Here is a 12,721-nt window from a genome sequence, read left to right on the forward strand (position 1 = left end):
AGTCTTGGAGTAAGCGTCCATTAACCCTGGAGGCCGTTATAATCTGGAGGTGAAGTTGGGAGGGCGCCGGGGCGGATGGCGCCGCGGCTGGGGGCACTGCTCTGACCCCGCGTGCCCAGGTCTGTGCGGTGCTGGGCCAAGATCCGCGCACCCTGGGCGCTCCAGTGCCTGCCCGCGGGACTCCGCCTTCTGCCCGCCGCGGCGACGCACGCTTGTCTTGCGGTAGGGAACTCGCGCGCGCAGCGGTTGTGTTGCCAGCGAGTTTCCCAAGTTCACACAGGCCCCGGGTTGGCATGGCAACCAGGCAACCTGTTCCAGAGCAGCCTGCCTTCTCCGCACATGCAGCTGCCACCGCCGGAGTCGGGGCCCGAGCCTATCCCATGATGCACCGCGCCAGCCCAGTCCCCAGTGGGCCGCCATGTTGTCGGAGTGAAAGGTAAGGGGGAGCGAGAGCGCCGGAGAGAGAAGATCGGGGGGCTGAAATCCATCTTCATCCTACCGCTCCGCCCGTGAGTATCCGCACCCCGCTAGCCCCAAACGCTGCTCCGGACCCCCAGCGAGCAGATTGTCCCTTTGTATTGGTGTTTGAGAGCGGTTGCGGGGGTGAGAAGGGCTTTGGAAAAGCCGCCGGGGCCCTGGCTGAGGCTTCTCACTCGCTGTTCCTCGTACATGTTTTGGAGTCAGCAGCAAGGCCCCTATTGTTATCAAAGGAGGGAGGGGGTGGGGAGCGGGGTCGAAGCGAGGAAAATGCCGGGGGTTTAGGCCCGGGCCTTGGGCATAGATGTGCCTCTACATTTCTGCTTGGCCCTGTTGGGGCCCTGAAGATTGATGTTGCCGTTCGGGTTGCTTTTTTGATGGGTTTGCGAAGCCCGAGTGTTGTGTGTGGCCATGAAGTGTAATTCTGTACCACCCTGGATTTCTTCGACTTCTTGAGCTTCCGTGGCTGCGGCGAAGCAGGAGGAACAATAAATCGCTTTAGAAGCAGCCGTGGCCCTTGCCTGCAGGCGAGATCCACCATGGGGGAACTTTGCGAGCCTTAAATGTGGAGAAGTAGGCGATCAGGAAGTTTCAGATCGCTTTTTAGGCTCCTGAGTACTTGTGGCCTTTTGTTTCCGTGAGAGCTTGTTTTTGGTGGGTTCTTCCTCTTTGAGGCTGTCTGTATTGGTGCATGTCTGTCTTAACTCAAAGAGGGGTTCGTGCATCTGTAGTAGATAAACAGATACACAATACTAGATAGTTTTAGTCCTCACGGAGGTTCTTGGTAAACATAGGTCGTTTGTTAATACTTGTCAGTACCACTCCCACGTCTAGTGAGGAATACGCTCGCGTAACTCCCCCACCCACCACTATATACCCCCTCCCCCACAACATTGCCAGGAAAGGTTTTATCCTTCCCATAACTTGATAGGTTGTTACTCTTCGTTGTCCAATTGAGAAAACACTGTTCTTAGTTGACTGTAACAATTCGTTCACTTCCTACTCTGCCAGAGATTAAGAATAGGGTTTTACGAAGCTTTTGGGGGGGTTCTGTTTTTAAAGTCTGTTACTTCTGAAACCGTAGGTTTGTAGTTTTAGCCTTTTGTTTGTTTTATGAAAAACACATCAAGACTCACCGAAACAGAGGTGGCTCCCAGTGCAGTTTTAGTAAGCAAAATAAACATTTTGACCCATTGCTAGTTTTAACTTTACAAAAAACACTCTTGGGGGCTCTTGATTCTTTATCTGGATTTTTGGGAAATACACTGGATTTTGAACTCTGCCTTTTGCCTTAGCCCCAAATGGGTTCTTTTTGTTCAAGGCCACGGCTTTTTGAAGTTGTGTTTGAAGTTTCGTTTGGGTTGGGATGAACTGCTTTAAAATAAATTTATGACCGCAGAATTTTTTTTTCCTAGTGTGGTAAAAATAAACACCTTTTAAACCACAAAGCATTTTGTAAATAAAAGGTGAGCGGTGGATAGATTAGATCATGTTCCTTTGTTTGAAATAAAACCTGTTAGTGATATTAAAAACAAGACTAAAGAAAAATAACAACTTTGGTGAAAACAGTTTGAAAACTATGGAAGAGTAACTAGAATTCAGCACTTCTTTTAGTTGGTTAAAAATACTTATTTTTATAATGTATCATTTGGGGAAAAAAGTCACATTTCAAGTGCTTGACATAACTTTTTAGTGGGTTTTGAGAGTTCTTTAAAAGGCATCAGCAATTTAAATGTTTTTTAATATTTAAGTGACTGATTTCTTAATTTTTATGCTGATAGTTGCCAAGATATTTCAAAACTACCCAAGACACTTGTTAATTGCTTAGGTATTTGCTCACTTTCAAAATGTCCCTTCTGCCAGGTTTTCTCTTGTTTGAGAAACTGCCTTGCCTCATTAGGTAAAGCAGGAAGTCTCAGGGCATACAGATAGCTTTACAAAAGCCAATTGTTTCGTTTGAACATTTAATAGGAACTCTCCCGCTGCCCCCCATACCATTGCCTTGATAGGATGAAGTTGTGGTCTGTGTATTTCAATGGTGAATACCTTTTCCATATGGAAGTTCTTCATTAGATAAGTAGTATGGCAAATCTTATTTCAGAAAAGATTGTATTTGCTATTTTAGGAATCCTCTTAGGGATTGGTGCTCCATTGCTTTAACTGGTGGTGACTGAATTCCCAGGGCCTCAGCATGTGACTTTTAAATTTACTAAAAACTTTTATATGTATTATTTTGATTAAAGAGCATTTGTGAGTCATAAAGGAAGGATTTCTTCCATTTTCTAGATGAGGAAACAGGCTCAGAGAAGTTGTAGTTTAGTGGTAAAATTTTAGTTTTGGGACCCCTATTTAGCTCTACAACACAGACTATTAGACTGATAGTCCCTTGTGGAATAGAATGGGACCGGCTACTGTTGGTAATGAGAGGGCAGTGAGTTCTTTTGAAAATCAAAGAGAAAGGCATTAGGCTGGTTAGGACTGTGCTAGTACCAATGGTAAACTATGACTTTCTGATTTTCGTGTTTAAGCATGAACATGACTGTTGATGAAAGCAGAAACTGTAGTCTAGAAAGCTGGATTACTCCAGTTAAGGTTCTGATGGATTGAAGCTGTTAACTGAAACTAGGCATTTCCAAATTCAGCTTTGAAAAATATTAAAAATTCTGTTGTGTCTTTTAAAACATGAATTAGTTGTGAGAAGCAAATGCTTCTTTATCAGGATGTTTATTGTATAAAGAGAAATAATTTAAAAGATTTCTTATAAATCTTGTGAGTCTGTTTATAAATTGTCACAGTAGGGCCAAAAGGAGATATGGCATTTGTAATGGACTGTTAGGTTGATAGCCCTGAAATTAGATTCTAGTGGCTGTGGACAGGTTTGTTCTAGTTGGTAACTGATAATTATTTTGAAGCACTTTTTTTTTTTTAAGCCCCTATAGGCTGACAACTTGTATGTTTTGTACAAATATAATTTTTGATTTTAAGAAAACTTGAAAGTGGTGTTTTATGGTAACATTTTGGAGGGTTTTGGTTGATCCTTCTAGAGAAGAATAGCAGGTGCAAGTGAGAGAAATAGAGCCTGTTTTGGTTTACTGGGGTGTGGTAGCAAGGGGCTTATAGAAAGAACTAGTTTTGGATGCTTTCAGATTTGCATTTGAATCCTTTTTCTACAGCTCAGTAGATGAATGGCCTTGGGCACATCACATAAGTTTTCCTCTATACCTTAATGTTTTTATCTGTAAAACAGGAATGACTAGGAAATGTCTGCAGTATATTTGCCATACAGTTATTATTGTTTTGAAGCATTTCGTGTGTGTTTTTTTTTTACAGTGAGTCTTTCTACACAAGGGGAGTGAATTTAGTTTGTCTCTGTAGGAGTCAGAATATTAGTAGAAAGATGATGTGATTACAATTATAATTGTAAGTTATTGGTAAAAATTTAGAGTTTATCTTCCCCATGTGCAGCAGCTGAAAAGTTTCAGTCTAAGAACATTCTGTTGCTGTCCTTACTTAGTCAGGGGGCCTTATTGTTTTTTTCAGAGAGCATCCTGCGAATAACGTCGGACATTTTAAAGTATCCTTTCAAGTTTCGACACTCTGAGTCATTGCTAATTATATATGGGGTTTGGATTTTTGTTTGGTTTATTAGTGTTTGTCTGCTCCAGCTGTAAAGGGATATTTTGTAAAACTCTTATTCATTTAAAAAGTATCTGCTACAGTTGGCTTAAGGTATAAATAAGTTGGATAGAGGAGTTGTTAATTAAAGTCTAACTCCATACTGTTAACCTTTGGTTTTCCTGAAGTTTTGGTTTCCTTGAAGTTGCCATATTGAGTCCTGATCTCAATTTCTTGTCAGAGTGCCTGCCATCAACTACAGTTATTTCCATACACACACACTCAGCAACTTCAAAATAGAGGTTTCAATTTAGAAAATTGTGTATATGTCATAAAACATTTAGCTGCTTGGTAGAAATTATTTTAGATGATAGATTGCAAAAGCCAGGGAGCTCACATTTTTATCTTGGTGCGTATATCAGGTTATGTTTTAAGAAATGCAAATTGTAAACATTTGTAACCTATTTGTCCTTAGGTGTTGGTGGAATGAGCGTTGCATGTGTCTTGAAGAGAAAAGCAGTGCTTTGGCAGGACTCTTTCAGCCCCCACCTGAAACATCACCCTCAAGAACCAGCTAATCCCAACATGCCTGTTGTTTTGACATCTGGAACAGGGTCGCAAGCGCAGCCACAACCAGCTGCAAATCAGGCTCTTGCAGCTGGGACACACTCCAGCCCTGTCCCAGGATCCATAGGAGTTGCAGGCCGTTCCCAGGACGACGCTATGGTGGACTACTTCTTTCAGAGGCAGCATGGTGAGCAGCTTGGGGGAGGAGGAAGTGGTGGAGGCGGCTATAATAATAGCAAACATCGATGGCCTACTGGGGATAACATTCATGCAGAACATCAGGTAAAAAAAAGTTCACTATTTCAGCTTTGAAACTCTTTTTATAATCACTGTCCACTTAGGATATCTGCTTTCAGTGAATGTCTTTAAAAGCCTAAATTGCTAATGACTTCATTTGGTCTAAACTAAGCAGTCACTTGTTTTAAAGGATGATCCTTGTAATGTTGTCACTGAGTCATTTATTGTTCTCGTGGTGCTAAAGAGCAAATGACCAATTCATTAAAAATGAAAGACTTAAGCTTATTCTAATGTGCATATTCCTTTTCTGAGTGTACTTTTTAAACAAGGGATACTTTTTTCATCTTAAACATATAATCTTTTAAGATCTATTTGAGCTGTTTATAGGCTCAATACATATTTTAGAGCTGTTCCTGTTGGGTATTGGTGACTTTTGTGTTTAAAATGTTATAGTTGAAAGTAGAAGGAAGTTGATAAAAAAAAAATCAGCTGCTCAAGTGAAATTTGACATGGAACTGATATATCTAATGTTTTGTGTTAGAAAGGAGTGGTTGCAGCTTTTAGGTTTTAACTATTTTTGTCCTCTTGTAAATGCTTGTTTCATTTGGTTAATTTTAACGTGCTTGCTTTTACTAATCCAAAACTATAGCTGGAATCACAGCATGTTTTACTGAGAAGAGAGTTTAGCCTGATACGTGTTTCCTAACTTCTTGATAGTGATGAAAAGGCTAGAATGTTTTTATCTGGTTATTCTTTGGAATAGGGTATAGGTTGAATTTGTAAAAGCTTTATTTTATTTTGCGAATATCTGAGTACTGACTAGCAGAAAGAATTGACGTCTTTCATGAGGGGTTCTCATGCTTCTGTTCTTCAGAAATAAATCAGGCACAAGCACACTCAGTTGTGCTTCCCCTTGACCTTTCCAGACAGCTGGTTTACCACAGTTCTTTACCATCATAGAAATGAGGTGGAATCTTGTTAGTTAACAAATTATTGAGCATGTTGATTGCAGGTCTTTGGTTTATTGGAACAGTCATCAGTATCAGTGCTACTTCATTAACATCTGTTATGTGTAGGTAAGCAATACTAAGAAATATGAGGTGTAGGGGGCTTCTTCTTGGGCACTTAGGACATTTTTTATTATATATCTATTACTTAAGGTACTTTGTTTCCTGTTTGCTTAAGGTCTTGGAGGTGGAGATCAAATTTTATCCATCTCAATAATCCCAGTTCCTAGTTCCTAGAATTTGGCATATGATAGAGTTTCAGAAGAAAGTTACTGAATGCATGAGCCCCTAATCTTATGGCCTTAAAATAAAGCTGGGGGAAAAAGGACATTGTCACAAAGATAAGGACCTTGAGTGCCAGGCTAAGATTTAATTCAGTAGGCAGCAGGGTTTTTAGCATGTTTGTATGGAGTGGTTTTTATCCAGTGGTGTTTTGGGAAGGTTGAGTTGGCAGTAAGAGATTGGAGTGGGTAAGAGCTGAGACTAGATTACTACTCTGATAGCCCTGGTGTGAGCAGTGGATAAGATGGGATGGGACTGAGAAATGCATAGAATTTGGTGATTGAATTTGAAAGTTTAGGTCCCTGGGAAAATGGAGTAATAGAGGAAAAGGAATATACAGGGGAGTGTGGTTTGGGGACAAGGTGACTAAATTCTGTAGAACACATGTTGAATTTGAGATGTAGGTAGCTGTGTGTGTAGGGTAAAACCAAGGTAGGAGGTGGTTAATTTGGATGGTATCTGTCTAGGGATCTGTCTAGGGAGCAGAGGTGGAATGCCTGTAATTTTTGCCCTGTTTGGTTAAACATTATTTAAAAATCATGACCATTGGTTTTTAAAGTATATATTATAATTTATATTATAGATCTGTAAAATCTTGGGTTGGCTTTCCTAACGATGGACTGATGGATAAAAACTGAAAGAAGAATCAAGGTGCTTGGTTTGTACTTTGCTAGGTGGGCAAGTCAAACTCTTAGTCAGCCCTTGGCAGAGCTTTAAGATCTAAAATCTGGCTGTGGGGCGGGGAGGGAGGGGGAAACCCTAGTTGTGCTGTGCTGTGAAGACATACTCTGGACTTGAGTGCTGAGCCCTATCGTATGGAATCATGTATGGAATCCATACGTATGGAATCCGACTTTCTGACCAGTTTTATCCAGGTCAGTTAGCAAATCAATGTTAATGTTAAATGGCAAAACCTATTCCACATCTAGGGGGGCCTAAACCAATGACTCAACTTGGACTTGGCATTTATCATACACAATTCTGTTGGTCTGGATACCATGGTATAATGAACAGCATTAGGGAACTGCATTAGGTAGTTGCTGTGTTGCAGTGTGGACCACCCACACATTACCTCTCCTGTAGTCATTAGAGTTATTATAACTTAGTGGTTTTGGTGTTGACTGAGTGAGGGAAGAAAGCAGTGAGTCTTGGAGCTTAGCTGTTCTGCTAGAAATACATGGCAATAGATAGTGACCACTTGGACAAGAAGCAATGATGAGTGTAATATAATTGAAGAGTTGGGGCCGTAGCTCAGTTGCAGAGAATCGCTGCCCTCGTGTCTGATCTGTCAGGTGGAACTGTGAAAGAAGTTGAGAATCTTATGTTTTAGGGACTGGACTAAATATTTCCTATATTTAATCCTCAGAACAGTCTTATGAAGGAGGTAAAATCCTTTATTGAGAAGTGAGAAACTGAAGCTTAGTTCCCAGGTAGACTGTTGTTTTGAAATCAGGTCTTGGTGATCCCAATGCCCATGCTCTTTCTGTATTTCTGCCTCCCTGGGAATATTTCTAGCCCTAGAACCTAAACCAAACCAGAGTAACACATTCTAAGATCAAAGAATTACTTGGCTATAATTTATTTGAATTTTTAGAGATAAATTTGATAACAAGGAGATGAATACAAATAATGTTGACTTCCCTCCCCTCCCCCCATCGGTAATGCTAAAGTACTTTTTTTTTTAAAACTACTTAACGTATGTGTATTCTATGCAGAAATTGTAGGAAAGTCTCTGTTGAGACTGAGTGACTCAATATAAAGTGATTCTGCTGCTAGCACATTCTGCCATTCCAGTGGGCCATTACTGTTTGTGGGCTTATTTCCCCTTCTTTTTTTTAAGACTTTTTGCATAATGGAACAAAGTTTAAGATCAGATTGGCAGAATGCTTTCATCAGTAAGCTGGTGAAGTAAAGAATATCACAGGCTGTGATGCCAGCCAGCAGTATTGGAGGGAAGTGCCAGGTAGTGGGCCAGGTATTTTATTTTATATCCGTTTCTCTTGTTATTACTCCCATTTTGAGCAGTCACTTTTTTATACTTAATTTTTTTTTTAACCTTTGAAATTAGGATTTTTTTGCCTTATGTAGAAATTCTCTTAGTGTCTGGGTTCCATCTTTTTTTTTCTTTTTTTTTTGACCATGCCACTTGGCATGTGGGATCTTAGTTCCCTGACCAGGGATCAAACCTGTGTCCCCTGCAGTGGAACCACAGAGTCCTAACCACTGGACCACCAGGGAATTCCCCTGAGTTCCATCTTTTAATAATGCCCTCTTTAACTTGTGCCTAAATACTTTTTAGAAAAATATTTAAGTTTTGTTTTCTAACTGAAAGTTGATTATTAGCATGACGCCTCTTTAAATAAAAGTTTAAAAACTTAGCAGCTTGAGAACTTGTGTTAAGGTAATATGGAGTACTTTAAAAATCTTGCAAGCTGAGATATTTAAAATTAAATTTAGGAACTATAATATTTTGAGGTGATGAATGGTATTCAGATTTGTTTATATGTTTATTTTAAAAAGTTGTAGTGTGCAAACTCTTTATGTTCTTTCTGTATTTGTCTTTTTTACCTTAAGAATATAAACATAGTAAATATTACTTGTTTTTTTGACATTTATTTCTGATTTTTTAATTTTGGCTGCACTGGATCTTCCTTGTGGTGCATGGGCTCAGTTGCCCTACAGTATGTGGGATTGCAGTTCCCCAAACTGGTATCAAACTTGCCTTCCCCGCATTGCAGGGCAGATTCTTAACCACTGGACCACCAGAGAAGTCCCAAGTATCCCTTATTTTAATACATAATATTATTGTATTTGGTATAGTTAGAAACTTCAAAGCCCTCATTTTTGGGTCTGATTGAGGTCTTCAGGAGGGGAGTGAGGGAAGGAAGTACCATGAATTTTTTTTTTTTTTCTTTTTTGACCTATAAAATTTACTCATAGTAAACAAGACAGTGGATATGGATCAAGATATTATAAAATACTAGAGAGAATTCCCTGATGGTCCAGTGGTTAGGACTTGGCACTTTCAGTGTCAGGGGCTAAGGTTCAATTCCTGATTGGGGAACTAAGATCCTGCAAGCTGCCTGAGCATTGCCATCAAAACAAAAAAATCCCATGAAAACACATCTCACTAAGTAAATAATACTATTCAAAAATGTTGCCTACAAAAATTTACATACTTATTTTAATAATAATTTTTATAACCAGATCTTTCTTTCCTGAATAGTATTAAAGGTTTCATCATTCAAAGCCCAGCCTCAAGTCTTTGACTTTTTGTAATTGTTTTATTCTTTCATTGTGAAATCTGTTTTCTCTGTAAAGTGTTATGAGATAAAGTGGGTGATGAAATAGGGAAAAGAATTTTAAGGTCAATCAATTGAGCTGTGGCCTCTGTACTGGATTTTAAGGGGGAAGAGATAGGTAGAAAGCTCTGCTTTTTGAGAAAGGAAATTTAGAGGACAACTCAAGTTTTCTTGCTTTCGTTAGTAGTCTTTTGGCACTAGGATGTGTCAGTATCTACCCACCATAGATTGGCAGCGGTGGGAGATAATTCTAGACAGCCAAACAGAATTCAGTGGCTGAATCTTGTGGGAGATAATTCTAGATAGCCAGGCAGAATTCAGTGGATAAATCTTCTCGTTGACTCTGCACTAACTCCCCCCACTTTTTTTTTCACTTGGTATTGCCATTTTCTAGTTGTATCCTGACATCCGCCCCATTAATCTCCAGTGGCTGTGAGTTAATTCTTACAGTATATAATTAATTAATACTATGTTAAATTGGGAGGGAGCCCAAGTATTCTCACACTGGGAGTCTCCTCATTACCTGCATATCCTTTTACATTGTCCCTGCTCTTTGACTTTGGTAGGCCATGTGTCTCTTGTCTTTCGAGATAGATGGCTTAGATGCCTCAGCATTTGGGCCAGTGGCACTTTGTTAACATGTGTTAAAGTTGCTTTCATATTTTTTAGTGTTTTCTCTTTCACTTGTACTCTTGGAGCCTTTTTCATTACATTTGGAGTTCACAGAGACTTAAAACATTTTATATTTGGTCGAAAGGATCATCAGCGGGCTTTCTTTGACTGTAACTTCAAGAATTATTTTCCAGTGTTAAGGATTAGATTCCAGTGTACAAAAAGTATACATTCAGATTCCCTTCTCTAATGCCGTGTGGTACTTGATTGTATGTGCCTCCTAGGTGGCACCTTGTAGAAGTTTATATCTTTGTTTTGTTTCAAAAGGTTTTTGTTACGGAATTAGGGGGAAAAAATCGGATAGGTGGTGATGAGACGTTGTTGTTGTTCAGTTGCTTAGTGGTGTCTGACTCTGCAACCCCGTGGACTGCAGCACGCCAGGCCTCTGTCCTGCACTATCTCCTGGAGTTTGCTCAAACTCATGTCCATTGAGTCATTGATGCCATCCAACCATCTCATCCTCTGTCGTCTCCTTCTCCTGCCTTCAGTCTTTCCCAGCATCAGGGTCTTTTCCAATGAGTCAGCTCTTCGCATCAGGTGGCCAAAATACTGGAGCTTCGTTTTCAGCATCAGTCCTTCCAGTGAATATTCAGGGTTGATTTTCTTTAAGATTGACTGGTTTGATCTCCTTGCAGTCCAGGGGACTCAAGAGTCTTCTCTAGCACCAGTTTGAAAGCATCAGTTAGTTGGCGTTCAGCCTTTTTTATGGTCCAACTCTCATATCTGTACTTGATTAGGTATAGGAGATATAGCAGTGGGAAAATAGGGTTATGTTAGGAAGATGAAGGAGGTAAATGTAGAATTTAGAAATACACAACAGAGTGGTGGGTTATAGAATTCGCTCTGGGTGCTCTTGTGGCCAAAGAAAAGAGGGAAATGGGATGAATCAGGAGATTCTTAGTAAGAGAAAAACATAGTTACTTAGGAAGAGCTGTGTTTCAGATTTCAGTTTGGTTGTGGTTGAAGTGCTTTGTAAACCATGAAGTGATAAAATAAGGATACTGTTTTTCATTGCACCTCTCTGTATTTGGAGAAGATACACACATCTTTTGTGCATGTATCCATTTTTTCTTGGGCAACAGCATTTGCTTAATACTTTGTAAATAGGCTGAGCCTGAGTACAGAATTACGCTTCTGGTATTTTGGAAGTGGAAGTGAAGTCGCTCAGTCTGTCCGACTCTTTGCGACCCCTGGATTGTAGCCTACCAGGCTCCTCCGTCCATGGGATTCTCCAGGCAAGAATACTGGAGTGGGTTGCCATTTCTTTCTCCAGGGGATCTTCCCGACCCAGGGATCGAACCCAGGTCTCCCACATTTCAGGCAGACGCTTTAACCTCTGAGCCACCAGGGAAGCCCTCTGGTATTTTGGAAAGAATACTTAAAAAATTCTAGCTCTTGCTTAGAATCTATTCACTTTTGGTAAATGGCTTAACACTCATAGAGGAACATAGGGCAATGCCAATAAAGTGCGTGCTGAGGATAGGGTAAGATGTTTTTTTTTGCCACTTTATTATTTTAATTGAAGGATATTTGCTTTTCAGAATTTTGTGGTTTTCTGTCATGCATCAACAAGAATCAGTGATAGGTACACCCATGTCCCCTCCCTCCCAGGGTAAGAGTTTTTGTTGTTGAGGGATTTCTGACCCCTTCTTCCTTCCCTAATTTTCACGTTCACTTTCTGTATTTTCTGCTGCTAAGTTGCTTCAGTCGTGTCTGACTCTGTGCGACCCCATAGATGACAGCCCACCAGGCTCCCCCATCCCCGGGATTCTCCAGGCAAGAACACTGGAGTGGGTTGCCATTTCCTTCTCCAATGCATGAAAGTGAAAAGTGAAAGTGAAGTCGCTCAGTCGTGTCTGACTCTTAGCGACCCCATGGACTGCAGCCCACCAGGGTCTCCCGTCCCTGGGATTCTCCAGGCAAGAGTACTAGAGTGGGTTGCCATTGCCTTCTCCATCTGTATCTTCTAGATGTAGGTACAGAGCTGTAAATGGGAGTGTGGTTTCAGCTTAGTAGAATGCCTCTACGTTTTTGCTCCCTACTGTGAATATTGTGAGAAGTGGTGGTCAGTGATTGGCAATCGGTTAGGTGAATTTAATATTTGGGAATTTGATTGAAGAACTTAGGCTGAAAGGGTATACATGGCATTGGTGATAAAACCTGAAGTTGAAGAGGAATGTTCATGTTTTTTTCTGTAATATTTTTTGAGAATTGTTTTTCAATTGCCATATTAATAATTTCAGAAGATTCAGCAGATGCAAATTTGTCTTTTTTTTTCTTCTTTAGTAAGTGTTCTTTTATAGTTAAAGTATCTTAGTGTTTTTGAAAATCACATTAGGAAAACTTTTAGATTTGTGGAATTTGGGGGCCCTAACAATTTTTTATAATTGCTTTATTGGTATATATTTCATCCATTTAAAGTATGCAGTTCAGTCGTATATTCATAGAGTTGTGCAACCATCACCACAATCAGTTTTAGAACATTTTCATTATCCCTCAGTCTGTACCGGTAGCAGTCACTCTAGCCTTAAGCACCCACCAGTCTACTTTCTTTGTCTATGC

At 40.2% G+C, this 12,721-nt stretch overlaps 1 protein-coding gene across 50 annotated transcripts in view; it reads left to right on the plus strand.

Annotated features, from left to right (window-relative positions):
* Positions 1-429: 429 nt before the first annotated feature.
* Positions 430-12,721, plus strand: part of PUM1 (pumilio RNA binding family member 1) — a 121,597-nt gene continuing 109,305 nt past the window's right edge. For 35 of the 50 annotated variants that reach the window (XM_081586076.1, XM_081586079.1, XM_081586094.1 and 32 more), the window contains exons 1-2: positions 430-509; positions 4,568-4,941. In XM_081586076.1, coding sequence (XP_081442202.1) covers positions 4,579-4,941 — 363 coding nt within the window. In that variant the 5' untranslated portion in view covers positions 430-509; positions 4,568-4,578. The remainder of the gene's footprint in view (positions 510-4,567; positions 4,942-12,721) is intronic. The other 15 variants (XM_081586106.1, XM_081586110.1, XM_081586128.1 and 12 more) reach the window with 1 other exon arrangement.

This window comes from Giraffa tippelskirchi, chromosome 3 (genome assembly GCF_054371585.1).
Source record: "Giraffa tippelskirchi isolate mGirTip1 chromosome 3, T2T-mGirTip1v1.2.pri, whole genome shotgun sequence".
Taxonomy (NCBI): Eukaryota; Metazoa; Chordata; class Mammalia; order Artiodactyla; family Giraffidae; genus Giraffa; species Giraffa tippelskirchi.